The sequence below is a fragment of the Tiliqua scincoides genome, chromosome 10, assembly GCF_035046505.1.
Source record: "Tiliqua scincoides isolate rTilSci1 chromosome 10, rTilSci1.hap2, whole genome shotgun sequence".
Lineage (NCBI taxonomy): Eukaryota > Metazoa > Chordata > Lepidosauria > Squamata > Scincidae > Tiliqua > Tiliqua scincoides.
Window position 1 is genome coordinate 21,135,379 of NC_089830.1, and position 24,064 is coordinate 21,159,442.

The 24,064-nt window shown below is 47.7% G+C and overlaps 2 protein-coding genes and 1 pseudogene across 2 annotated transcripts in view; 2 read left to right on the forward strand and 1 right to left on the reverse strand.

Annotated features, from left to right (window-relative positions):
• Nucleotides 1-11,947, forward strand: part of CD22 (CD22 molecule) — a 22,340-nt gene extending 10,393 nt beyond the window's left edge. The window contains exons 6-13 of the mRNA XM_066638824.1: nt 406-666; nt 1,505-1,774; nt 2,261-2,524; nt 2,763-2,862; nt 5,491-5,551; nt 7,100-7,254; nt 8,924-9,008; nt 11,783-11,947. Coding sequence (XP_066494921.1) covers nt 406-666; nt 1,505-1,774; nt 2,261-2,524; nt 2,763-2,862; nt 5,491-5,551; nt 7,100-7,254; nt 8,924-9,008; nt 11,783-11,947 — 1,361 coding nt within the window. The remainder of the gene's footprint in view (nt 1-405; nt 667-1,504; nt 1,775-2,260; nt 2,525-2,762; nt 2,863-5,490; nt 5,552-7,099; nt 7,255-8,923; nt 9,009-11,782) is intronic.
• Nucleotides 11,948-19,288: 7,341 nt separating this feature from the next.
• Nucleotides 19,289-20,233, forward strand: LOC136661539 (free fatty acid receptor 1-like). The gene has a single exon (XM_066638825.1). It carries the CDS (start codon nt 19,289-19,291, stop codon nt 20,231-20,233), a length of 945 nt encoding a protein of 314 aa, XP_066494922.1.
• A 3,394-nt stretch (nt 20,234-23,627) lies between these two features.
• Nucleotides 23,628-23,744, reverse strand: LOC136662091 (5S ribosomal RNA; annotated as a pseudogene).
• Nucleotides 23,745-24,064: the final 320 nt, after the last annotated feature.

A 24,064-nucleotide genomic window follows, 5' to 3' on the forward strand; every position in this document is an offset into this window, starting at 1 on the left:
GATAAGTATAAATAATTTTAACAGAACATAGAGTTTAATTGAGGAATCTGGCACAATAGAAAGAAGTTGGGCAGCTGTCCCTTAAACATTGTAACCTGATCTAACCACCCCCCCCCCCCCAGCATTCTCTCCCAAATATATATGGCCCATATTAACGTGGGGAATTTGGGCATTAGCCTCAGTGGAGGGGGAGCTACTGAATGCTGATTGCTCTATAGTTGTTGATTGCCTATAAATATGATCTTGTGTATGCAGAAAATACACTTGCAAGAGATACTTATGCTCATTCTTTGTTATTTTTGGTGTAAGTGACCAAGGTTTAGTTCTAGTGCATGATTTGTAACTAGATACACTTAGGACAACATTTTCATGCTCTGCCTTTTCACATCTGAACTGATTTTTCAGATCCTCCCAAGAATGTCCAGCTTGCCAATCAAAACCCTCTGACCGTAGAGGAAGGAGAGACTGTCACACTCAACTGCTCCGTGGGCAGAAGCAATCCTCCTGTAACTTGGTACAAATGGTCGGATAATGCAAGGGATAAAACTAAGAGAGAGAACCTGCTGATCTTCCAGGCAGCTGGAAGAGATGCTGGGTCTTACCACTGTGAAGCTTGCAACTCCGTGCAGTGCACTCAATCAACGCCAATCTCTGTGGACGTCCTCTGTGAGTTTTGTCAATTTCTGAGCTGGGAGATCCCTATCGCTGGCAAATGGAACATTTTTGTGCGCAGAGGGAAAGGGTGTGGAGAAAATCAGTGCACAGGTCATGGGATCTCTCTCCCTGTTCACTCCCTTGCTGAATTTGAGAGGGTTCTGTTCAGGGAACCTGATCTCCTGGGCTGGTAGCAGTGGATTCAAACTTCCAAAACTTTCCCCCAATATGCCACATGTCCAAACGGAAGAGGAAGAGAGGGGGATAGGGAGTATGCGCTAAGCACTAGACACTACTGCCCTGGATCAGGGAGCAGTTGCTGTTAGCCCATGTCTCCCCCCCCCTTTTCACCACAGCATTCCTATGAATTTCATGTGCAGGGAATTGAAGGTGAGCGCATCACCTTTTGAACCTAGGGGATGAGGTATAGCTGGAATAGACCAGGGTTTCCCAAATCATGGCTTGGGAGCCACATTCAGCACATGTTCATGGGCCCTCAGAGTCCTGTGGCATTGTAATTAAATGTGATTTCCCCTTCCTCCTCTTCTCCCTGCCCACCACGATGCCTTCATCCTCCCCCTGGCTGAAGTGACTGCTGGATTGGATAACTTTAACTGAGAACCAGAGAGAGAGAGAGAGAGAGAGAGAGAGAGAGAGTGTCCTGAAGCGGCAAACATTTTGCAGATATTTGTGAGGATTTGAACATGGATCTTCCAGGTCTTGAACCCAACTTATGAATCACTATGTCATCCTGGCTCTCATTCACTGAATTCTAGGTGGTGTCATTTTTCTGTGTTCGGTGGCTTGGGTGTCTTCGTGCCACACTCTATTTTTATTCTCCTTTCTACAGATGGCCCCAAGGACGTAAGCGTCGTGCAAGAGCCTAGAGGACGGCTTCATGAAGGTAGCCGAGTTCAGATGAGTTGCATCGTGGGAAGGGCCAATCCCAAGGAACTCACCTTCGTGTGGTACAAAGATGATCAGCAACTGCAGCTGAACCCTGCAGGTGCCACACGGACTATCTCAAAGGTGACTCCAGATGATTCTGGCACCTACTCTTGTGAAGCCAAGAACAGTATGGGGAAATCGCGGTCCTCAGCTGCCACACTGGATGTTCTTTGTGAGTAAGAGAATATGAGAGCACTGGAAATAAAGTGATGTTATGACCCAAGAGTCTAATGCCTTTGCAGTAACCCCTAGGTAACACTACTTCTAGCTGATAAGCCAGTCATGCCTTTCATGCTTTCCACTGACACCTACTTTTCTATATGTAGGGGGATTAAAAAAAAAAAAATACAGGTGATTATTCAGTATAAAGTTCCCTGTTTCCTGTGGATGGAAATGATACCATGAAGGCACTAATTTTATCAGCTCATATGTGTTTTTATGAACTAGACCTCAGTAGATGCGCTTTAATTAACAGAGTCTCACTTATTGTCATGTTGAAGACTAGCCAAATCCAACTGCCGTTTTATCCTGAAAATAATCTGTCTCCTGAGGCGACTGTTTCAGTTGGCCTCATGGATGACCCTGACCTTTCGTCAGCCCTGACCTTGAGAACAAACAATGGGGTCTATTGAACTGCTCTCTCCTTCGTTCCTGGCAGATGGGCCTCGTAAGGTCTACGTGTCCCTGAGTACTTTGGAATCCGTCACGGAGGGAACGGACGTCAAAATGCTGTGCAAGAGTGATGCCAACCCAGTGGCTTATTACTATGAGTGGTCCTGGAATGACGAATGGAAGTCCTTGGAGAATTCCAAAATCCTGACCTTGCCAAAAGTCCAGGTCAATCAGGCAGGAACTTATCGATGCAGAGCAAAGAACACCATCTCCGTGGGGGAGTCGGGAGCCCTACACCTCACTGTGTGGCGTGAGTCATTCCTAGCACACTGTCTTCTCTGGGTAAAAGTCCTCCTTCCCTCCCCTCCTGGCCTCACCTTGCTCCTTAACCATTGCCTGCACGGCACATGGATGCAAGGGAAGAGTGTGGCGCTATTTGTAGAGCTTTTGATAAGTTACGCCATGCCTCCTGTCGATCAGATTGCGGTCTCTCAGCTATTCGATTCCGCACCCCCCAACTGTGGTCATTCTCCTCTTGCTTTGTTTAGTCAGCAGGGCGACAGTGCTGAAGCAGACCCTGATTGGCCTTGGCGTAGCTCTTTTCCTGGTCATGTTCTTAGGGTTTCTAATTTTTGGCCTGCGGAACTGGTAAGTGATGCTGCTGGTGGCAGGAGGGACACCTTTTACCTAAGCAGGTCTTTACCTGAGGATCTTTCCTATTGAACCGGGCTGGGCCAGCTTTAAGCCAATTGGACCAATTGCTCCCAACTGGGCCCCACGCCTAAGGGGGCCCTGGTGCTGGGATAATCTAGCCTCGTGTGCAATTTTATTAGAGAATGTTTCAGTTTCATGAGCATAGAACAACTGGATAGCAAATATAAGATCCCAGAACATGGCTACATACAGTGAGAGAGTACTGTCAGTCCCAAACACAGAGCAATCAAGTCTGGTATGTAGGTCCGTTCCAAGGGGTTACAGTGGGTAAGTTGGGAGTCCATAAGTCACTATATTCAAGGCTAGAGCGAGATGCGCTCACTCCCGCCTTGCACATGGCCAGCAGTGCCAGGCCAGGCTTCTTCCGCTGAGGGCAGCCTCTGGTCGCGGGTCCTGGATCCAGGGAGTCCTCCGTGGGTGGCCTCCACGGTTGTCGCCGGCGTGTCTGGCTTCTGGGTGGGTTGTTCACACGTTGCAATAGTGAGGCACAGATCGGTATAAGGTGACATACAAAGTAGAGCAATTAGTTAAAGGGAGAAAGAGAGTAATATAGAAAGGTGGAGTATGTCAGTCCTTCTGACAGCATGTGCAGGTGCAGAGTTGCTCAGGGGGTATAGAGTCTGAGGTTGGAGGCGGGCAAGGCCCACCTCCTCACTGCATGGGGCAGGTGGTATGTCCCCCCAGGTGGCCCCGAGCCGAACAGCCTCTTGGTTGGTTCAGGGGCTTTCGGGGGAGGGGGGGTCCACCTGCAATGCAGGTTGCCTCCAGCACTCCCAGAGCTGATGGGAGGCTGATAGGCTGGGTGGCTCCCCTCCACTTTGCCAGGAGGGCCAGCCATGGGTGGCTCCCCTCCACTGGGTCTGGAGTGCGAGCCGCGATGGCCTCCCCCCACTGGGTCAGGGGGGCAGGCCGGCTATTAAAATGTGCTTAGATCTAGTTGGTCCATTAACTGACATGCACTTTTTAAGCACTAGACGCTGTGCCAGAACCACCTTTCAGAGCGCGATACCATAGTCTTTCGAGACTGAAGGTTGCCAATACCATATACCAACTTTTTAAGCACCTGTTCTGATTGCTTTCCATTCTACCATCGAGATATAAAGCCTATAATATATTTTATTTCTGTCTTTAAGATTGTGCACACCTTGGCAGTGAACCCGGGCCCCCACAAAAAATGGGCTCCACAGCTCCTAAGGCTGGCCCAAGAAGCAGGATTCCATGTTGAGCAGTCCTTCCACAGAATATCAGTCCACCTAGCCCTCTGGTGGGATGGGAGTCCACTGTTAAGACATTGATCCCTGCTAACAGGGCAAAAGGGGCCCCTTTTAAGTTGTAATGCTCTTATATTTAGCAGGAGGAGAGACAAATGATTGCGGTTCATTCTCTATAACAGGGGTGCCCAAACCCCGGCCCTGGGGCCACCTGCGGCCCTCGAGGCCTCTCAATGTGGTCCTCAGGGAGCCCACCGTCTCCAATGAGACTCTGGCCCTCTGGAGATTTGTTGGAGCCCACACTGGCCCGACACAACTGCTCTCACCGTGAGTGTGACTGTTTGACCTCTCGCGTGAGCTGTGGGATGAGGGCTCCTTCCACTGCTTCTTGTTTCACGTCTGTGATGCAATAGCAGCAGCAAAGGAAAGGCCAGCCTTGCTTTGTGCAAGGCCTTTTATAGGCCTTGAGCTATTCATTCATTCATATAAGTTCATCTTTAATATATTCATTTATGTAAACTTAGGTAAATTTATTCAAATTTTAAATGTAAATTAATTCTTTTTTCCCCCTGGTCCCCGACACAGTGTCAGAGAGATGATGTGGCCCTCCTGCCAAAAACTTTGGACACCCCTGCTCTATAACATCCCTTTTCAGTGTCTGTTTGCTGGTGTCCCCCTCTCTTAAAAAAAAAAAAGGGACTGGGGGAAGGTGGACTGGGACTCTTAAGGACTGGGGGACTCTTAAAGCTAAGGGACTGGGGGAAGGTGTATATGTAAAAACCTGGAATTAAGCATTCGAACGTGTGTGAGGCAGAGCAAGTGAGTATTAGCTGAAGCCTTGAAGCACCTTGGGAGGTGAGGGAGGATGTTGGACCTCCCTCTGGAAATCAGACACAGAGAAAGGAAAGGGGTTGGACTAGATGACCTCTTAGATCCCTTCCAACTCTATGATTCTCTAATGTGTCTCCCACCTTATTGGAGTATCTGCCATTTGCTCCAGCTGCTGCTTTCTTGTTGATTTGTAAAGAAAGCCGAGATTGCAAAGACACCCTAAAAGTCTTCAGCCCTCTTGCAAAATAAAGCTTCTCACTGTTCAGAGACGTAAAGAGCGGGCACCAGTATAGATCACTGGAGGCTTGTGAGGCCATTTGCGGGAGGCCTGCTAGTGAGTAAAGTGTACTGGTGAGTGGGTGGGGTAGGGGGAACATGAGACCCACCTGCCAGATGGTGTCACCAGGCAGAGGCAGCAAAATTCAGCATGGCAGCTGCCAAGTGGCTAGTGACTGTGACATCAGGCAGGGCACCTTGTAAGTAACCACTGGGAAACATTTTGCCTTTTCTTCTGCTGCAGTAAGAAAGTGATTCATCCAGGCACTGGCCAGACACGGAGAGCCTCGTTTTTTGTGAAGAAGGTTAAGTATTATTCTTTATCCCCCTGTGCATTTTGGTGCGCTTCGAGCAGGGCACTGGGCTGGTTTGCAGGTTGCACGTTTGCTTCTCTCCAGCACTGCTGCCATCAGGGACCTGGGAAGCACCCTTCTGGGGGTCAGATCATTGGTCTATTTAGCTCGGTATTGTCTAAATTGACCGGCAGCATCTCTCTGAGGTTTCAGGCCAGATTTGGCCCCAGGCAGAGCTGAAACTGGGGCATTCTACATGCAAGGGGTGTGCTCATTCCTAGAGCCAGATACCTTTTGTGTTACATTAATGAGCTGAGGCCCACCTAATCTGTCAAGTATATTTCCTTTCGACATCAATGGTGATCATTGGCAGTAAGCAGGTCAAAGTTGGGAAGGGAAAAGAAGTCCTATAGCCCCCCAGCTCTCTGTGAAAAGTGACAGGGCATGGGCTTAGGGTTGTCAATCAGTCAGGGCCGGCCCATCCTTGAGGTCAACTGAAGCAATTGCCTATGGCAGCATATTGGGTGGTGTGTGTACCCGTCTCTGCCTGCCTTCTAGCCTCCACTGCTTCTCCTCTTCCTTCTACTATTGGGATTGGAAAAGGAAGAAGGAGACAGAGTGGGAGAGGCAGAGTGGGAGGGGCAGAGACAGTACATCATCTGGTGGGAGGGGCAGCATTTGACATGCTGCCTCAAGCATCAGGAGATCTTGGACCTGCCCTGCAACCAGTGCTTGAATTACAAGGAGGCAGTCTGCAGAAAGTGGCTCATGACCTTTTTTTTGTTGGCCCATTTTTGACTCTTTTTAGAATGCTCTAGGGGCAATATTTGGCTAAAATTAGGGAGAATCAAATTAGGGCTTTGGAGCCTTCTTCCTTTCCCCCGTAATTCCTGCACTGTTGCCAACTGAGGAGAAAAGAACACCATCTCTCTTTAATGCCTTTCACAGTAATATCATGTCCTGAGTTGATGACCTGCAGGAAAGTACCTGTCCAGAAAAATGACACCCCCCCCAATTCAGACATAGTACATTCCAGAATTATTACAACCCAAGGTCGGAGCTAAGAGGTTCCTCTCCAAGAATAAGGGATCACGTCACTTAGCCTTTGACCTCACCTGATGCAAAGGGAGAGGTCCCGAACCTGTAATAGCTGTGTAGAAGCAAGAGTTTCAGAGGTTCAGTGTTTCTCTGTCCTGCCTGAGAAACTACACCTGCCCAAACTCACCTACACAGCTTTAAAAGGAGTAGGGATCCTCATCGTATGTCCATCCTACACCTGAGGCAGGTACGTTATCTCTGCATTCAAAACGGTGGAGGGTTAGGGTCAGTCAAATGAAGACTGATTGAGAGCCAAAGCCCATCCATCAAGTGGCCCACCTTCCCAGCCAGTCTGTGAGCCGTAACTTCCACTGTCAGTGGTGGCACTGAACATGCCATCCGGGTGGGTAGGCAGGAACCGTGGGGGCCCTGAGAAGACCTTTCCCACAAGACCTCCAATAGCCTGGCACCAGAAAGTTATGACCTCTGAGACTGAAGAGTAAACATTGCTTTGTTCCACAGGCCAAGGGAGAAAATTTCTGTCGTAACAACAGATCCAATGAAGTCCAAACTGATCACTCCCTTGGATTCCTGAATCAGGGGGCAGAGGCCGACATCTCATATTCAACAATCAGGTTCCCACCTAGTTCTTCCGAAGACGGAACCGAATATGCCTGGTACGGAGTGGAGGAGCCTGGGGTGTCTGGATGGTTGAGGGAGATGCAAAGTCCAAGGAAAAAATGCTAGATCAATGGGTGGGCACAAGAGGAGGAGAGAAAATCCTACCTGTTGGTCTCATCCTTGCACAGTACACAGTGCTTGCTGGAGTTCCCTCTTCCATGCAATTATTTAAAACACAGTATGCCGTTGACCTGCCTAGAGAGCTGGCATGGTGGCTAAGAAATTGAGGTGTCCATCAGGACTTCACTGGTTTGATTGGTGGCTTTGCCATGAACTCATTAGTGGCCTTAGGCAAGCTGCTCCTTTTCAGACTTAGCTGCAACATGGGGGGATCGTCATCCCCCCTGCAGGGCTGTTGTGCAAACAAGAGAATACCTGTGAAGCACTCGGCCATGCTTCATGCATGCTACACGTTGAGTATTCTTATTCGGGCATTTATATATCGCCCTTTCGGTCAACGTGCTCAAGATCACGGCTTCCAGTTTCATAGAAGGCGTGACATGAAAGTAAAAGGGAGCAGAAGGGAAGATGAAATGAAACACATGCAGGTACCCAGGGCCTCTGAGAGGAATTTTATCGGGGGGGGGGGGTTTAAAAGTTTCTTTAGGGCTTCATCACTGGATCATGATTTCTTACAATCATTGGATCATAATTTCAACGGATTATGACATATAAAACTAAGTAGGCTTGCACAAAATGTGAATGCCAGTCTTTGCCTGATATATGCAAACATTTTCTGAGATCCCAGGAAATTTCTGGCTCCCCTCCATTGGCTCTTGGGCTCCCTTTTTACCCTAGGCCCGGGTACGATACACCCCCTGTTGCCTCCTCTCATGGACCCTGGTGAGATTGAAAAATGTAAGATCCCAGGAAATCTTCTGGCCCCTTCCTTTGGCTCCTGGGTCCCTTTTTGACCCTGGGCCCAGGTACAATTTACTCCCTGCGTTCCCCTCTCATGGGCCCTAACACCTGTTTAATTTGACATATTGGATGCTTGATGGTGGAGTGGCCACTGAGGGAGATGCTGAAAAGCAAAGCAGAGGTGATGCTAGCTATGGTCTAGATCAGGGGTGCCCAGACCCTGGCCCTGGGGCCATTTGCGGCCCTTGAGGCCCCTCAATGCGGCCCTCAGGTAGCCCCCAGTCTCCAATGAGCCTCTGGAGATTTGTTGGAGCCTACACTGGCCGGATGCAACTGCTCTCAGCGTGAGAGTGACTGTTTGACCTCTTGCGTGAGCTGTAGGATGAAGGCTCCCTCCGATGCTTCTTGTTTCACATCTGTGATGCAGTAGTGGCAGCAAAGGAAAGGCCAGCCTTGCTTTGTGCAAGGTCTTTTATAGGCCTTGAGCTATTGCAAGACCTTCATTCATTCATATAAGTTCATCTTTAATATATTCATTTATGTAAACCTATGTAAATTTATTCAAATTTTAAATGTAAATTGATTCTTCCCCCCCCCGGCCCCCGACACACTGTCAGAGAGACGATGTGGCCCTCTTGCCAAAAACTTTGGACACCCCTGGTCTAGATGGTGTCACCTCTCTTTCTGAAGCAGCTGGCTGGAATGGCTGATGCTAGAGAGGGTTACAGGAGAGGGCCAGCTTCATCACTCCAGCCCTGCATCTCCCTGCAGTGTTCTCTAATCAGCATCTTTGTTCTCTTACAGCATCAAAGGTCCAAGGCTTGCAATGTCTCCTGCAGATGACACTGTGATCTATAGTGCAGTGAAGAAACCCAGGCTCCCTGCAAATGTAAGCATCCAAATTAAGTTGGGGTCTTCCGACCTGGCCCCCCCCCTCCATGCTTTTTGGTTGCTCCTGTAGAAATTAAGAAAGACAAGGCAGCTGGGCAGGGGAAGTCAACACTGGGGGGGGGTTGCAGTCATAAAAGCAGCTGCAAAAGCGGCTACCACTTTGGGCATGGCCATGAATTAAAAGCTGCCACTCAGATGGCCAATTCCCAGCCTGTGTGACTCATCCCTTTCAGTTGCAGAGGTGGGGCAACAATGTGATATTACAGCCAGTGTCGTCTTTCAACCCAGTCTCTGAAATTTAGGCTGTGTCTCACTTCAGTCTCTTTCGAAACTCTGTGGTCAACTGGGTTGGCAGCTGGATTCCCAGTTCAAACTGGTCAACGCAGGGGCTATTTGCTGCTGCTCCAGACACCGACCAGTCCAGAATTCAACTTGGTACTTTTCATCAAAGCTTCAAAGAGCTATTCAAACGACAGCTGCTGGTCACCCTAGCTCAAAAGTATCAAAGGCTGCAAATCAGTTCTGATGAAAAGGACCAGCTGAATTCTGGCAAATGGCATTTGCGTTTACCAGTCTGAACTGGAAGTCAGGTGCATGTAGAAGGGGTTCACACTGCTCTGACTCTATTTCCTCTTTGGGTTGTTTTTTTTTCACCCAGCAGTTCTTCCTTGAAATAAAATCATTTGTCTAAAAAGGAGAAAAATGTGTTTCCTTTTCATGGCCCACCTAGAGTCTCTCCAGAGCGTAACATGGCCCTTGGGACCTCTGTTGGCAACACCCTCAAGATTTGCCATTGTCTTGTTTTTACAGCGTTTCTGTGCCTTTCTTAGCAGCAGAACCGGCAGAAATTGAATAGGGAAAGAGTTTTACGCCATGGAGAGACCTTGATGCGTGCGTAGAGCAGGACCACATGTCAGTTGACTTGTCAGGTGTCTCTTTTTTAAATAGTATCTCTCATGTAGCAATGAAATAATCAAATATTTGAATATTTGGCATGTGGTGGCATCTGACTGTTAATATGTAGTATTTAACAGTCTACATGTTAACATGTAGTTAACATGAATAGTATTCAGTATTTGACAGTGTTTGACATGCAATAGCAGACAGTATGTGATAAATCAACCATCAGTTGATTTATAATGAAATGTGGTCACATCTGTATTAACTCTTGCTCATCCAACCAATCAAAATAAGGGTTGTACTCCATTGTCAAGGAGGCACTTACCACCCATGTCCACTGGAATCTTCATTGAAACGACACTTTGACCCAATCTACACATTTTACAGAATGAAGGTGGAATATTCCACCTTCCACTGGAATCTCTTCCACTGGAATCTTCATTGAAACGACACTTTGACCCAATCTACCCATTTTACAGAATGAAGATGGTAAACTGAGGCTGTAGAATGCGGAGATGTTTCATGTCAGTCTGCAGTTGCGAAGTTACATTTTAAAATGCACCACTCTGCAAAAACAAACAAAAAGCCCTCCTGCGTGCCATAAATGAGCTCATTGGAGGAAAACTGATGAACAGATCTCTCCCTGCTGGGTTACTACATTAAGGTTGTGTCTTTGCATGGAGGAGAATTAAACAATATGATTCCCCCCACCTGCAGACTGAAGTGGAACAGTCCAGAATGCTACCATCCCATTTTACCTCATTGCTCTGCCTAATGGAAAGGTTGGGTCACTGGGTGGTTACAGTGAACATTGTAGTGGAAAACAGAGACCCCAATGTAAGTGGTCTAGGAATATAACATTGTACCTGCAGACAGCTGTCTGTATATGGGTGCACCTTTCTGTGTGAGTGACCATGACTGGATTCATTTTTACAGGTCAGCAATCCATGTACACTGTACATGTGCATGTGCAATGAATGGTATATGTGAATGCCTATACCCAGGCACAGATGATGATGGTAGACAGGTGTGCCCAGGTTCAGTTTAATGTGCGAACAGCCCTTAGGTTCTCTGTGTGATGATAGTGTAGCTCAGAGGGGAATTGTGGGCTGAATTGATGGTAGCTGCTACAGAGTGAAGGACTCCTTCCTGTGGCTGCTGTGTTAGCATGACCAAGCCCTGCCAAAATAAAATGAGCTGTGAAGGTCTGCGCCACTGCTTCCACGCAAAATGCTTCCACCTGAGTCCCAGGTTCTCCAGGGAGGACATTTGGCTCATCCCTACAAGCAAGCATCAAGGGCTGAAGTCAAAATTTGGATCAAGTCCCCATTTTGAGTTTTGAAAGTGACCCATGTTGAAATGCTTCAGACCTGTGCTTCTCCATTCATATGAAGATGAATCTATTTAATACAGGGCAGCATTTCCTAAATTGTGGGTCATGACACACCGGTGGGTCACAACCTGAGTTTTGATGGGTTGCAGGCCTGCTCAGGTCAGGAAGCTGCAGAACAAAATGGTGTGCAACCTGGAAGTATCTTCCAGGGTGCAGCCACACACTCCCCATTATATTATTGGCTGCATCGTGCCACAGCTCCAAAATGATGAGTTACGTTGGTGTGTCATGTCACAGTTTCGAAAACATGGTGTGACTCAGCCAGTGACATGGGGAATGTGCAAGTGCACCCTGAAAGCAACTTCCAGGTCAGACACCGTTCTGCAGCTTCCTGGCCTTGATGGGCCCCTGAACAATGATGCAGTGGGTCACCAAGGTAAGAAGTTTGGGTACTGCTGATATAAAGGAGGATGGATTGGCTGAGAAATATTGAGTGGTCTGTCTTCACCAAGCTAACATGGAACTTCCCCTTGTTGCAGGGAGATGCAAAGCACGACTATGAGAATGTGGAGAACAACCAAGAAGAGGAGGTACACTATTCAACCTTGATGAACCTGGCCCGACAGCCCTGCCCCACCTACAGAGACTCAGACACAGACTCAGAATCCGAAGAGAGCATCCAGTATGCATCCCTGAAACACTGATCCTCTGAGAAGTAGCTGAGATCAGGACTTGCAGACTTATTGCCATCTCGTGGCAGGGTTGGTGGGGTCCATATTGCAGCTTCCTCTTAGCAGCCAAGAACGGAGAGCTAGAGGGGTATGGAGAGAAGCTCTGTCTGTACTGGAGGGACAAGCGAGGCTGGACTCAGGATGTCTGTGTATTCTGTATCACAACCAGCATGGTGTGCAAAGAATAAGGGTTGTGCTGAAATGGCCAACTCTGGCCACAGAAACACAATTCACAAGCTGAGAAACTGGCAACATTTTTCCAATGCCTGTCTTTTCTGTGATCAATACTACTGCTTTCCTCTTCTTGACCAGTAGATCCATATCTTTTCATCTCAGTGATTCCCTGGCTGCATTATTAGAGCATGTGACCGCACCTTCTTCAATTCTGAAGTCTACCTTGAGACCCTGAGATCCCATGTTGGTTGGCTTCTGACTCTGTGCCTCTCAGAGCAGGCAGGTCTCACGCCTTGTCGATCCTCCCTTTGGCCAAATATGGACAGTGCCATCGTTTTGAGGGAGGAAGGATTCCCCAACTCATCCCAGACTACAGTTGAATGACCAGGAGCCATGGTCCCCTCCTTGAGTCCTCGTTGACTGGTCAGAAGAGAGGTTGGGAGGCTGGGAAGCAACATTAACTGGGATACCCCTCCCCCCAATTCTGCAAGGAGGATGTTTGCCCATTATTCTAGGATTGGATCTAAGAACATAAACCATTCCTGAGAGTGCATGTCTCTGGTTTTCATACAAACAAGCAAAACTTTTTTCCAGATGTAAAAAGTTTGAGATGTTCAGCTCTAGCTAGTTCTACCTCTTCAATAGACAGTGTAGCTATACAGGCCAGCCATAGGTAGAGTGACCAAGTGTATCGGAAGACACTTAACTGTGAACTTCCTTTCCATCAAATAATTTAGAAAATTATTAAGGCTGACCTGGAAGTTCTCACCAAAGAACTATTTGTCTTGCCATATGGGAGTCAGTACTGGGGGTGACAGTTGTCCAGAAAACCACCCCAGATCACCCCCTTTCACCCCAGCCAGATTCATATAGCACACAGGTTCTCAAATGGTTATTGTCACTCCTGAAAAATAATGCGTGCATTTATGTGACCTCCTCCTATATTACAGCTAGTTGTGACCCACTCTTTGAGACCCCATGGAATAAGACAACTAGTCAATCTAACTCAGTAATGCTTACATTTATTCTTTGTGGGGGGTTTTTTTTTGGGGGGGGTGGTTCATACAAGGGTCTTCCCCAGTTCTACCTGTAGATTCCAGGGCTGGGACCTAGTTCTTCAGGGCTTTGCAATTCCTTTCCAAGCTGCTTGTGACCCTCCCCCCGGACTTGAGACCTTTGAGAACCCCTGATAAGTCCAGGGACTTATGGGAAATAAAAAATGTGGCCATCAGCTGTTCAGGGGAGCACTGCCACCTGTAATGGCCTCCCGTACTTAATTTTATGCATTCCTCCAGCTAGCCAGAATGTCTGATTCCCCACTCAGTTTTTTTTTTTACTGCATGTTAATGGGGGTGACCATATCGGAGGGGTATTTGGGGTCAGCCCCCACATTATATAGATATTGTATCCAAAGTACATGATAGTACAGGCTGTGTTAACTTTATGAAATGGCTATGGATGGGTGAGATGATTGGTCCTTCTGATTCAGTGCTGTCTGCTTTGAATTTCTGCTGGGTCCTTTTCTGGGCTTTTCTCTCTGGAGGGACTGGGGTTTGAACCTGAGACCCTCTTGTATGCAAATCAAGGGCTCTACCAGTGAGTTTTCCCCTCCCAAGCTACATGCAGATTTCAGGTGTCGAACCCCTCCTTTGCCAAATTCTATTAAGTATTAATTCTCCTGTGCCAAATTAAGGAAACAGTTATCTCTTTGCCATGCTTTTTTTCCACAGTTACATCATTTGTCAATTTCAACCTGTGGCTGTCCCCATCTGGTTTGTATCTGTATCTCACTATTGATTGAACAAACAATAGTCTTCAGTGTTTTGCAAAACTCTATCCTAGCAGCAGTTATAGTATCTGTAATGGTGTCAGCAGTATATCTTTGGGCCTTTTAGCATTTGTCCTAATGGATGTAAGGTGAACCATAATCCAGCTACCCTTTCAGTTACTCCATTCAGTGTATTCCAGAAAGTGTCTTTGCTGTTGAGCCAACCATGTCATGTGGAAACGAGTGCCCTCTTCGGACACGTCCAACAAATGTGAATTATATTTACCAATACTTTTATATTCTACAACTTGGTGTCCTGGGGTGTCTCATTTACCAGCCTGTCGTTCATTAAACACATATTCCTCATTCATTCTAGCCAAAAACATTTATTGCTGTAGATTATAATCATAACGGACAGAGTTAACATAAACCATTTCTGTCCAAAGTTGCATATATGCAACAGGAATCCAATGTGTACGCCTGTGGGCTGGGCAGAAATGGCAGAAATCAATCGAGATAATTCGATCCACATCATCAGTAGAGCTAATCAGTATAATTGGTTGGCAACCTTCAGTCTCGAAGGACTATGGTATAAGCCTACAGCACCCAGTATTCCCAGGCGGTCTCCCATCCAAGTACTAACCAGGCCTGACCCTGCTTAGCTTCCGTGATCATGGTATAAGCCTACAGCACCCGGTATTCCCAGGCGGTCTCCCATCCAAGTACTAACCAGGCCTGAGCCTGCTTAGCTTCCGAGATCAGACGAGATCGGGAGATAGTGTTCAGTATAGGTTCCAAGATCATGGTAGAAGCCTACAGCACCCGGTATTCCCAGGCGGTCTCCCATCCAAGTGCTAACCAGGCCTGACCCTGCTTAGCTTCCGAGATCATGGTATAAGCCTACAGCACCCGGTATTCCCAGGCGGTCTTCCATCCAAGTACTAACCAGGCCTGACCCTGCTTAGCTTCCGAGATCATGGTATAAGCCTACTGCACCCGGTATTCCCAGGCGGTCTCCCATCCAAGTACTAACCAGGCCTGAGCCTGCTTAGCTTCCGAGATCAGACGAGATCGGGAGATAGTGTTCAGTATAGGTTCCAAGATCATGGTAGAAGCCTATAGCACCCGGTATTCCCAGGCGGTCTCCCATCCAAGTACTAACCAGGCCTGACCCTGCTTAGCTTCCGAGATCATGGTATAAGCCTACAGCACCCGGTATTCCCAGGTGGTCTCCCATCCAAGTACTAACCAGACCTGACCCTGCTTAGCTTCCGAGATCATGGTATAAGCCTACAGCACCCGGTATTCCCAGGCAGTCTCCCATCTAAGTACTAACCAGGCCTGACCCTGCTTAGCTTCCGAGATCATGGTATAAGCCTACAGCACCCGGTATTCCCAGGCGGTCTCCCATCCAAGTACTAACCAGGCCTGACCTTGCTTAGCTCCTGAGATCAGACGAGATCGCACATGTGCAGGGTAACAGTTGCTGCAATCGGTATAATTATTGCTCATGTATCAACATGGCTATATCAACAGCTTGTCTCCGGCTTGCTGGATAATTCTTAACTTGTCCATTTCACTGGGGAAGTCTAAAAGGATCTCCAGCGTTCTAGAACAGGGGTGTCAAGCTCCTCTCATACAGCGGGTCAAATAGCATTCATAACTCCTGCTGACGACCAGAGGTGGTGTCATTTAGCAAGGAAGTGATGTCATTAAGCAGGTCGTGACCAGAAACAAGCACTTAGGAACTCATTATAGCTGCAAATGGCAAAGTATGCAAATCTGAACTTATTTTGAAGATGTGGGAGAGCCCAATGATCATGCAGGCTGCCCTTTCAGCAGTGATGTCTCAGCACAGCTCAGCAGCTGAGAGCAGCTGATGGGGGCGCTGGGAGAGCCCAAGGGCTGGAGAAAGAGCTCCCACAGGCCACATCTGGCCCATGAGCCTTACGTTTGACATCCCTGTTCTAGAAGGTCTTTTGATGCTAGGCAGGCAACTGAATGCATCCACTGTTTCAGAAACGGTAGAGAGAACTCTCCTTCATCTTCTGGACAGTGGAGTGTATATGTGGAGGGTGGCTGGCATCCACGTGCGCTTCCCAATCACGGAGTATGCACCAGAATGAAGTTCTACCAGCCAAACCAGGGAAAACACTCTCCAGCTCAGCACAGCCCACCGCTTGTTCGCTCCCATCTCCTGCTCGCCGCCTCTCACGTGCTGAGCGTGAGCACACTGCAAACAACTGACATCTCATCTCTTGTGAAAACACAGGGCCCCATCAATCAAGGCATTTTATAGGCTATTAACGAGGATGACAAGGAGCAGATCAACATACACTTGAAGGGAACACAAACAACAGCTGCTGGTAAAATAGGCATGAAAAAAGCGCCTAATCCATGTGCCTGTTTCATTGGCTGTGGTTCGGACATAACCCTCATTAGAGAAGCCTCTCCCCCTCCTCATCCAGCCCTGACTTTCAGATGGTTCATTATCGGGTTGCTGCAATGCTAAATGTATTTGCATTTAAGTCCTGCAATCCTATGGCGTGATGATCTGCTGTAAAGGTTATCGGATTAAGGAGCAGCTCTGTTGACAGGCAACCAATGTCAGTGAACAAGCAAAGCACTTACCCAGCACGCAATTAATCTGTGGAACTCCTTCCCACAGGATGTGGTGATGGAACCTAACCTAGATGCCTTTCAAACAGCATGTTTAGGGAGGAACAGTCCATCACAGCTTACAAGCCATAATGAGTATACAAAACCTCCTGGTTTTAAAAGTAGGCTACCTCTGGATGCCAGGGGCAAAGGAGTGGCAGCAGGATGCAGCTATCTTGTTGTCTTTTGTGCATCTGGGGGCATCTGGCGAGCCACTGTGAGATACAGGAAGCTGGACTAGGTGGGCTTTTGGCTTGATCCAGTGGGACTCTCCTTCTGTTCTTGTGGATCTGTGAGACACACAGTTAGGGGCTTTGCTTAGAAGGTTCAAAAGCTTCATGTTTTGCTTTTAACACTCAGTGCATTGCCATCTTCTATACTGACCCTGCTGCTATGCTTATGACACATCCAAAGTGTTTGCCTCTGTTTTGCTCCGCCTCGCCCAATAGGACTCCAAAGGGGAGGGGCTGCTTGCACACCGCGGTGAGGCTCCCTGCAAAACTTAGTGTTTTGCACCCCCTCTAGCTATGCCACTGACTGGGGCATGAATAAGTTCAGCGCTGTTTTAATCCCAGCCATACAGGAACCTCTGGAAAGCGACTCCCAGAATTTTGGGTGCGTTATGGGGTATATCTTAGCTAAGAAATACGAACACCAGGAATCGAGAATGTTTCCCTGTATTAGCTACTTGATTGACACTCATTAGAGATGTCTTGATTCAAATCTGAGACTATTGCCCCCAGGGAGGGGCCATCACAGCGGACTGCCCCTTTCTGGGCAGGCTCCCCTTAGAGAATAAACTTTCCACCGGCCACCAGAGCATGCTTCCTCCCTGAGTCATTGAATCGGTTTTTTTACCCCGAGTGGAAATAAAACCATGTGACACGTCATTCAAACAAACATCCTTTTAACTAATTTTTTTATAACGCCCATAATGGCTAGAGGTGGTAGCAACTGGGTCTGGATAACATTTACAGAAGGATTACGAGTCCAAGGAAGTAGCTCATGAAACAGGGTAACACTGGGCTGAGGAATCAGGGTCCAGGATAACAGGAGTTTGGCAGATCTAGGGCTTGCTTGAGAGACAGGCTTAGGCCAGGGGTGTCAAACTCATACAGTGGGACAAATAGTATTCATGGCACCTGCCGAGGGCCAAAAGTGACATCATTAAGCAGGAAGTGATGTCATTAATGGCCAGAAGCAAGCCCTTTGTTCTCACAGAAAAACTCATTCGCTGCAAGTGACAGAAGAGAAAATGTGCAAATCTTGATGCTATTTCCAACCAGTTATGATGCTCGGATAGCCCAATTATCACATGGGCCGCCCTTTCAGTAGCACCTGCTTTGGCCACAGCATCTCTTCACGGCTCAGCGACTGAGAGGTGCTGTGCAAAGTGGTGCTGCTGAAAGGGTAGCCCGTGTGATAACTGGGCACTCACTGCCCCTCCGCAGCATTGCCCTCTCTCACTCCTCTTGGTCTGCGCCTACCCCTGTAGCATTCCTTGCCTTCTGAAGCCTCCTTCAACCGGCACGCACTGTCGCAAATGTGCCACAAAGCACCTTTGTGAGGTTCTAGCACCGGCAAAGTACTGGCGCTAGTTCAGCGCTGGCTGGCGCTGGGCTAGAGCTGGTGGATGCTCTGTAACAAGGGGAAAAAGCACCAAAATCCAATTTCCTACCTTTGTGCTGTTAAATAATTATAATTTCATTCCTTTAGATTCCATTATTCACCCCATCTAGTGGCTGAATGCGGTATAGCGTCTATAATCATGCATTCAGGGAACACAATGGAGGAGCCAGCAACCTGGAAGTGGGTCTTTAAAGTTATTTCCCCACTAATTTAGCATCCACTAATTTTTTTTTAATCCACTGGAACCCCCATTCTGGAACCCCCATGGATAATGAGGCACAACCTGTATTTGAGAAGACTAACCATAGCACAGGCCCCCTTAGGTATGGAACCCAATTGGGAGCAATGGATCTAATTGGCTTAAAGCCAATTGCATAAACAGTGACTTCCCAATTTAGATAAAGGGGTCCTTCATCTGGCTCTCCAAATGTATTGATTGATTTAATGTATGCATACCTGGGCTTTCCCTCATGTTGCGAGCCCCCATAGTCACATTTTTGGATTCATTTCAGTAGATGCATTCACTCTTCCCACTTTCCCACTTGTTCTGCAAAGTCATGGGAGCTTGGAACTTGCTTTGAACAAAATGGCAGCTGAGATGTTCAGGGTGGTGAAAGTCATAGAAGCCAACCAGCTTCAAAGAGACTCATGGATGCCCATAAGCTGAACCCCTATCTCTGTCCACAGCCCTTTCCCTAAAAATGCACTTGGCTGCAAAACCTCAAGGAGGTCAACCCTTGTCTCCTCTTCACTTGCATTTCCTATTTTTTGCTCCCCGATCAATCCAGGCATATTCAGAAGCCCAATGGGTCATTAACAGCATCTACTCCTGCATGGCTTTCCGGGGGTTTATAGCTTTATTGCCCTGGTTTGTGGTCATCGGCAGTGAACAATCTCTCATGGTCCATTTCAGCTGAAGTGCTGCTGCATCTATAGCTCTCGCAAGCCCAGCTGTTCAGCACTAACCCTGCGATATCCCCTGCCTGGCTCAGGAAGCTGTTGGAGAATGGATGGGAAGAAAAGGTAGGCAAAAAGAGAAGAATAAAACATGCCTTCAGCTGATCCTATCCTCTGAGCCTGATGCCATGGACACCTTGGACATCATCTCCTTGGTGGTCTATGGGGCAACCATCCTGCTGGGGCTCCCTTCCAATGTCCTGGCCTTCTATGTCTTCTACTGCCGTGCCAAGGCTCGCCTGACTCCCAACCTCATCTACATGATCAACCTTTGCCTCTCCGACCTGGTCTTCATTCTCTTCCTGCCCCTGAAGATGCTGGAAGTGGGGAAGGTCTACAGGTCTATGCCAAGCGTCCTCTGCCCCCTTTACAACCTGATCCATTTTGGCACGATCTACACCAGTGCCGGCTTTCTGACTGTCGTCAGTGTGGGGCGCTTTCTGGGAGCTGCTTATCCCATCCGCTATCAGGTGTACAAAAAGCCTTGCTATTCCTGCCTGGTCTCTCTGGGCATTTGGTGCTTGGTAGGAGTCCATGGAGTTCTCATCTGTGTCTTGGAGGCTTCCAAGGGTGCTGAGTCCGGGCTCTTTGCTAGTGGTGACATCTCTTGCTATGAATTCAACACAACCGAGCTGGGGGTCTTGGCACCCATCCGGCTGGAGCTGTCCGTGGTGCTCTTCTTTCTGCCCTTGGCCATCACTTCTTTCTGCTATGCTGGCTGCATCCGTGTCCTGGTTGGGTCGCATCTCCATGCACGGAAGAAGCGCCGCGCAGTGCGGGTGGCGGTGGCCACGCTCTCCATCTTTGTCCTCTGCTTTGGTCCATACAACATATCCCACGTGGTAGGCTTTATCTACAAAGAGGAGGTCAAGTGGCGTCGGTTGGCTGTGCTTCCGAGTGCTTGCAATGCCTTCCTCGACCCTCTCATCTTCTACTTCCTGTCTTCTGCCATGGATGATGGGATCGCCCAAGTCTGGCGTTCCCTGCGGGAGAAATGCAGCTCCATCCGGCTGAAGGTTGCCTTGGCTCATGGAAAGCGAAGGAGCCAACCGGCCATATCTGGTATTGCCTGATTGACAGCACCCCTTTCCACCCCTCCTTGAGCTCACACTCTTATTGCCACCAAAGCTCCAGGAGAGACATCAAAGTCGTGGCTAGATGGAACTGTATGTAGCCAGGATGCTGCCAGATTTGACTGGAATGGGAACAAATTTTCCCAGCACCCACAGGAATGAGGATATGCTGGGCTGAACACAGACGTAGCAAGCTCGAAGGCCTTCAATCCTGTTTGGGTTGCCTCAGTACAATCCTATGCATGTCTACTTAGAAGTAAGCCCCATTACATTCAATGGTAAGTGTGTAGAGGATGGCAACTTTAGACTTTTAGCATGTCTGGATCATGTCCATTGGACTAAATTCAAAGGAGAAAAAGAACTAAAAGTTTGCTCATTTTTTGATGATGTGAACATTTGAATAGTCAGAGCCAAACTGCATGTAATGAGGGTCATCTGTGACTGAATCTCTGAATATATTTGTTTTTATATGAGAGCTCTTAAAGTCACCAAAGCAGTAGGGCTGGCAGAACAGGGGTTTAACTCTTTCTCCATGCGGCTAACCGGCAATTTAGATCACGAAAATGGCATGATGGAGTAGAAACCTCCTCCTGTTGCACTGCTCTGATCAAACTGGGAGCTCTACAGTGCTTTCTAGGAAAAATCAAAATGTCAGGAGATCCAATTTCCAAGTCACATCAGTTCATCATAACCATATCCAGGGCAAAATGGCATTTTGGAGAATCTTTCAATTGTTCATCAGAACAATCTCATATAGTGTCTGCCATCTTCTACTTCATGAAGACCCTTCAGAATAAAAATCAGATTCGGAGGGGGTTTGTTACTGAAATGCATCACGGTGATGGGACTAAAACAACCTAGGAGTGACCTAGTCGGGTCCATCTTCCAGATGGAACTAGAGGCCAATCATCACTAGTCTGGATTTCATTGATCTCCAAGGAAATTGCTATTCATTTGTGGTCCTTTTCCAAGGGAGAAGAATAAAAAGTCTCTGGCTGTGAGGTCCTCTCTAGGATTAAAAACCTACCGACTTCCAGGTTATTTCTCAGGATCTTGGTTGGCAACCTTCAATCTCAAAAGACTATGGTATAAGCCTACAGCACCCAGTATTCCCAGGCAGTCTCCCATCCAAGTACTAACCAGGCCTTACCCTGCTTAGCTTCCGAGATCAGACGAGATTGGGAGATAGTGTTCAGTATAGGGAGATGGTTGGCAACCTTCAGTCTCGAAAGACTATGGTCTAAGCCTACAGCACCTGGTATTCCCAGGCTGTCTCCCATCCAAGTACTAACCAGGCCTGACCCTGCTTAGCTTCCAAAATCATGGTATAAGCCTACAGCACCCAGTATTCCCAAGCGGTCTCCCATCCAAGTACTAACCAGGCCTGACCCTGCTTAGCTTCCGAGATCAGGCATGTGCAGGGTAACTAACTGAGGAAAAGGAAGATCTGCCACACAGGAAGTGAATTGTACTACGTGCGTAAGCAGATAGACAGGCAAAGTCTCGAGGAGAACAGTGAGCAATTGACACCTATTTCCGGAACTTGAATGGATCCTGCACCTGTAATCCTGTCTAGTGATCCTGTCATTGGAATATAGCCTAAACTGTGGGATCTCCTTTCTTCTCCACCCCGGAAAATAGACTGCAAAGAATGATCTTGCCACTGGGGGGGCTGTGCCACGATTTTCAAGGGCTAAGACGATCTCCATCATCGTTATTATGAAGTGAAAGAAGAGTTGTTGGGGTGGGGGTTGCAGCCTGTATTCAGTCATGTAATAATGGACTGTAGGGGAAGAAGCATTTAAAAAAAAAAAAAAATTGAGATGTGTGGGGCCTTCTACCAAGGGAACTGAAAAGCTTGAACTTCCCTGCTTAGAGGTTTGCAAGCCAAATCAAGATGAATATTGATGTGCTCTCAAGCATTTGAAGCACAGCAAGCGAATCAGACCCTTGGACGTGTTCTTTGATCCCTTGTCAACCTTCATCTTGCGGTCAATGCGTGCGCATGTTCCCTGTGCTGTCAGCCCAATCAGGCCTTTGCAAACGATGCAACAGATGGCTTGCAACAGAGCACAGTTTTGTGGACCTTCAGTGAGAATGTGTGCAAAATTTTGATGCAGTTCAGATTGAACACAGGCATCCCGAACCTACTCACTCCCTTTTATTTTAGCAATATTTTTAATGCAGAGGAAGATTTGTTCCGGGTGTAATGTTGTAGTTCTGGTAGAATGCCAGGGATTCTGTAATTGTGGTGGTGGTGAGAACTGACTACGCAAACTGTACGATCCTCTCCCTCCTTGCCCACCTAGTCCAGCTTCCTGAATCTTACAGTGGCCCACCAGCTGCCTCAGAAAACACACAAGACAAAAAGATACCTGTACCCTTTTGCCATACCCTTACATTTGGCATCCAGATAGAGCCTATTTCTATAACCAGGAGGTTGCACATATCCATCATGGCTTGTAAACCTGTGATGGACTTTTCCTCCATCTATCTGTTCAATCCCCTTTTCAAAGGCATCGAGGCGATGCCATCCCCAAGTGCTGTGGCAAGGAGTTCCGCAGAACAATTACATGCTAGGTTAAAAAAAAATGTTTTCTTTCATCTGCTCTAACTCTCCTGGCACTCGGTTTTAGTGGATGTCCCTGTTTCTGGTGTTGTGTGAAAGGGAAAAGAACGCCCTTCCATCCACTCTATCCGTTCCGTGCAAAATTTTATAAGCCTCAATCATGTCCCCCCTCAGATTTTTTTTTTTTTAGAGAGAGAAAAGCAATGCATACATTTTAGAATGCATACATTATACCCTCCCTTGACCCAGCAATGGCTAGCTAGATGTTCCCAGGAAGCTCATGTGCAATCTTGGAAAAACCGCCTGCTGTCATTTGTCCCTGGCATCCCATAAGCAGAAGTACCCTGCTTTTGTAACACAGGATTACAGTACCCTGCTTTTGTAACACAGAGCGTCCATTTTTAGAAGGGTGGTAATGTTTAATGGGTACATCAGTGAATCAGTAAAACATATATTGAGAAACTCAATGAGTGAGCCCAATGAACTGGGTGGTGATTTATGCATTATTTTTTTTTTAAAGAAGTATAAAGTTTCATGTGAGAATGTCTAGTCTTAAGAGGCACTCTCCAGTGAGGGAGGGAAGGAGGGTGGAATGCCTCTTTTAAATGATGACTGCTGGAACATACGGTTATACCATCTAAAAAGAATGTGCTTTTTTTAGAATGATTTTTTTTTCTTATATGCAAAAATGACGGTACAATCCTACATATTTCTTCAAAAGTTCACTGAATTCAGTGGGGCTTACTCTCACGGAAGTGTACATAGAAGTGCAGCCTTAACTGGTTGGTTGGTTGGCAACCTTCAGTCTCGAAAGACTATGGTATAAGCCTACAGCACCTGGTATTCCCAGGCGGTCTCCCATCCAAGTACTAACCAGGCCTGACCCTGCTTAGCTTCCGAAATCAGACAAGATCAGGCATGTGCAGGGTAACAGCCCAATCCTATGCTGCGTGGAGCACAGAGTTGCAGCAGCACTAAAAATGGCTGCTGCAGCATCCTGAGCGCTAACCGGTTGCACCTCAGGAGAAGGAGACTTTTGTCCCCTTTCCTCAGGTAAGGTGAGTAGCCCCACAATGGGGCTACTTGATTCTACGGCAACCCTTGGGTTGCCGTAGAATCAAGAGCCTCTGTGTCAGGTGGTAGACCGGACACAGAGACTTAGGATCCAGTGCAGCACTGGTCTCGCCTCCTTCCCACCCCGCTCCCTTCCCCAGCACACCTCCTCCCCACCCAGAATGCCTCCTCCCACGCCCCCACCTACC

Bases quoted from the DNA above. Each gene is read 5' to 3' on its own strand.
- LOC136661539 (XM_066638825.1), top strand. From the start codon at position 19,289: ATGGACACCTTGGACATCATCTCCTTGGTGGTCTATGGGGCAACCATC.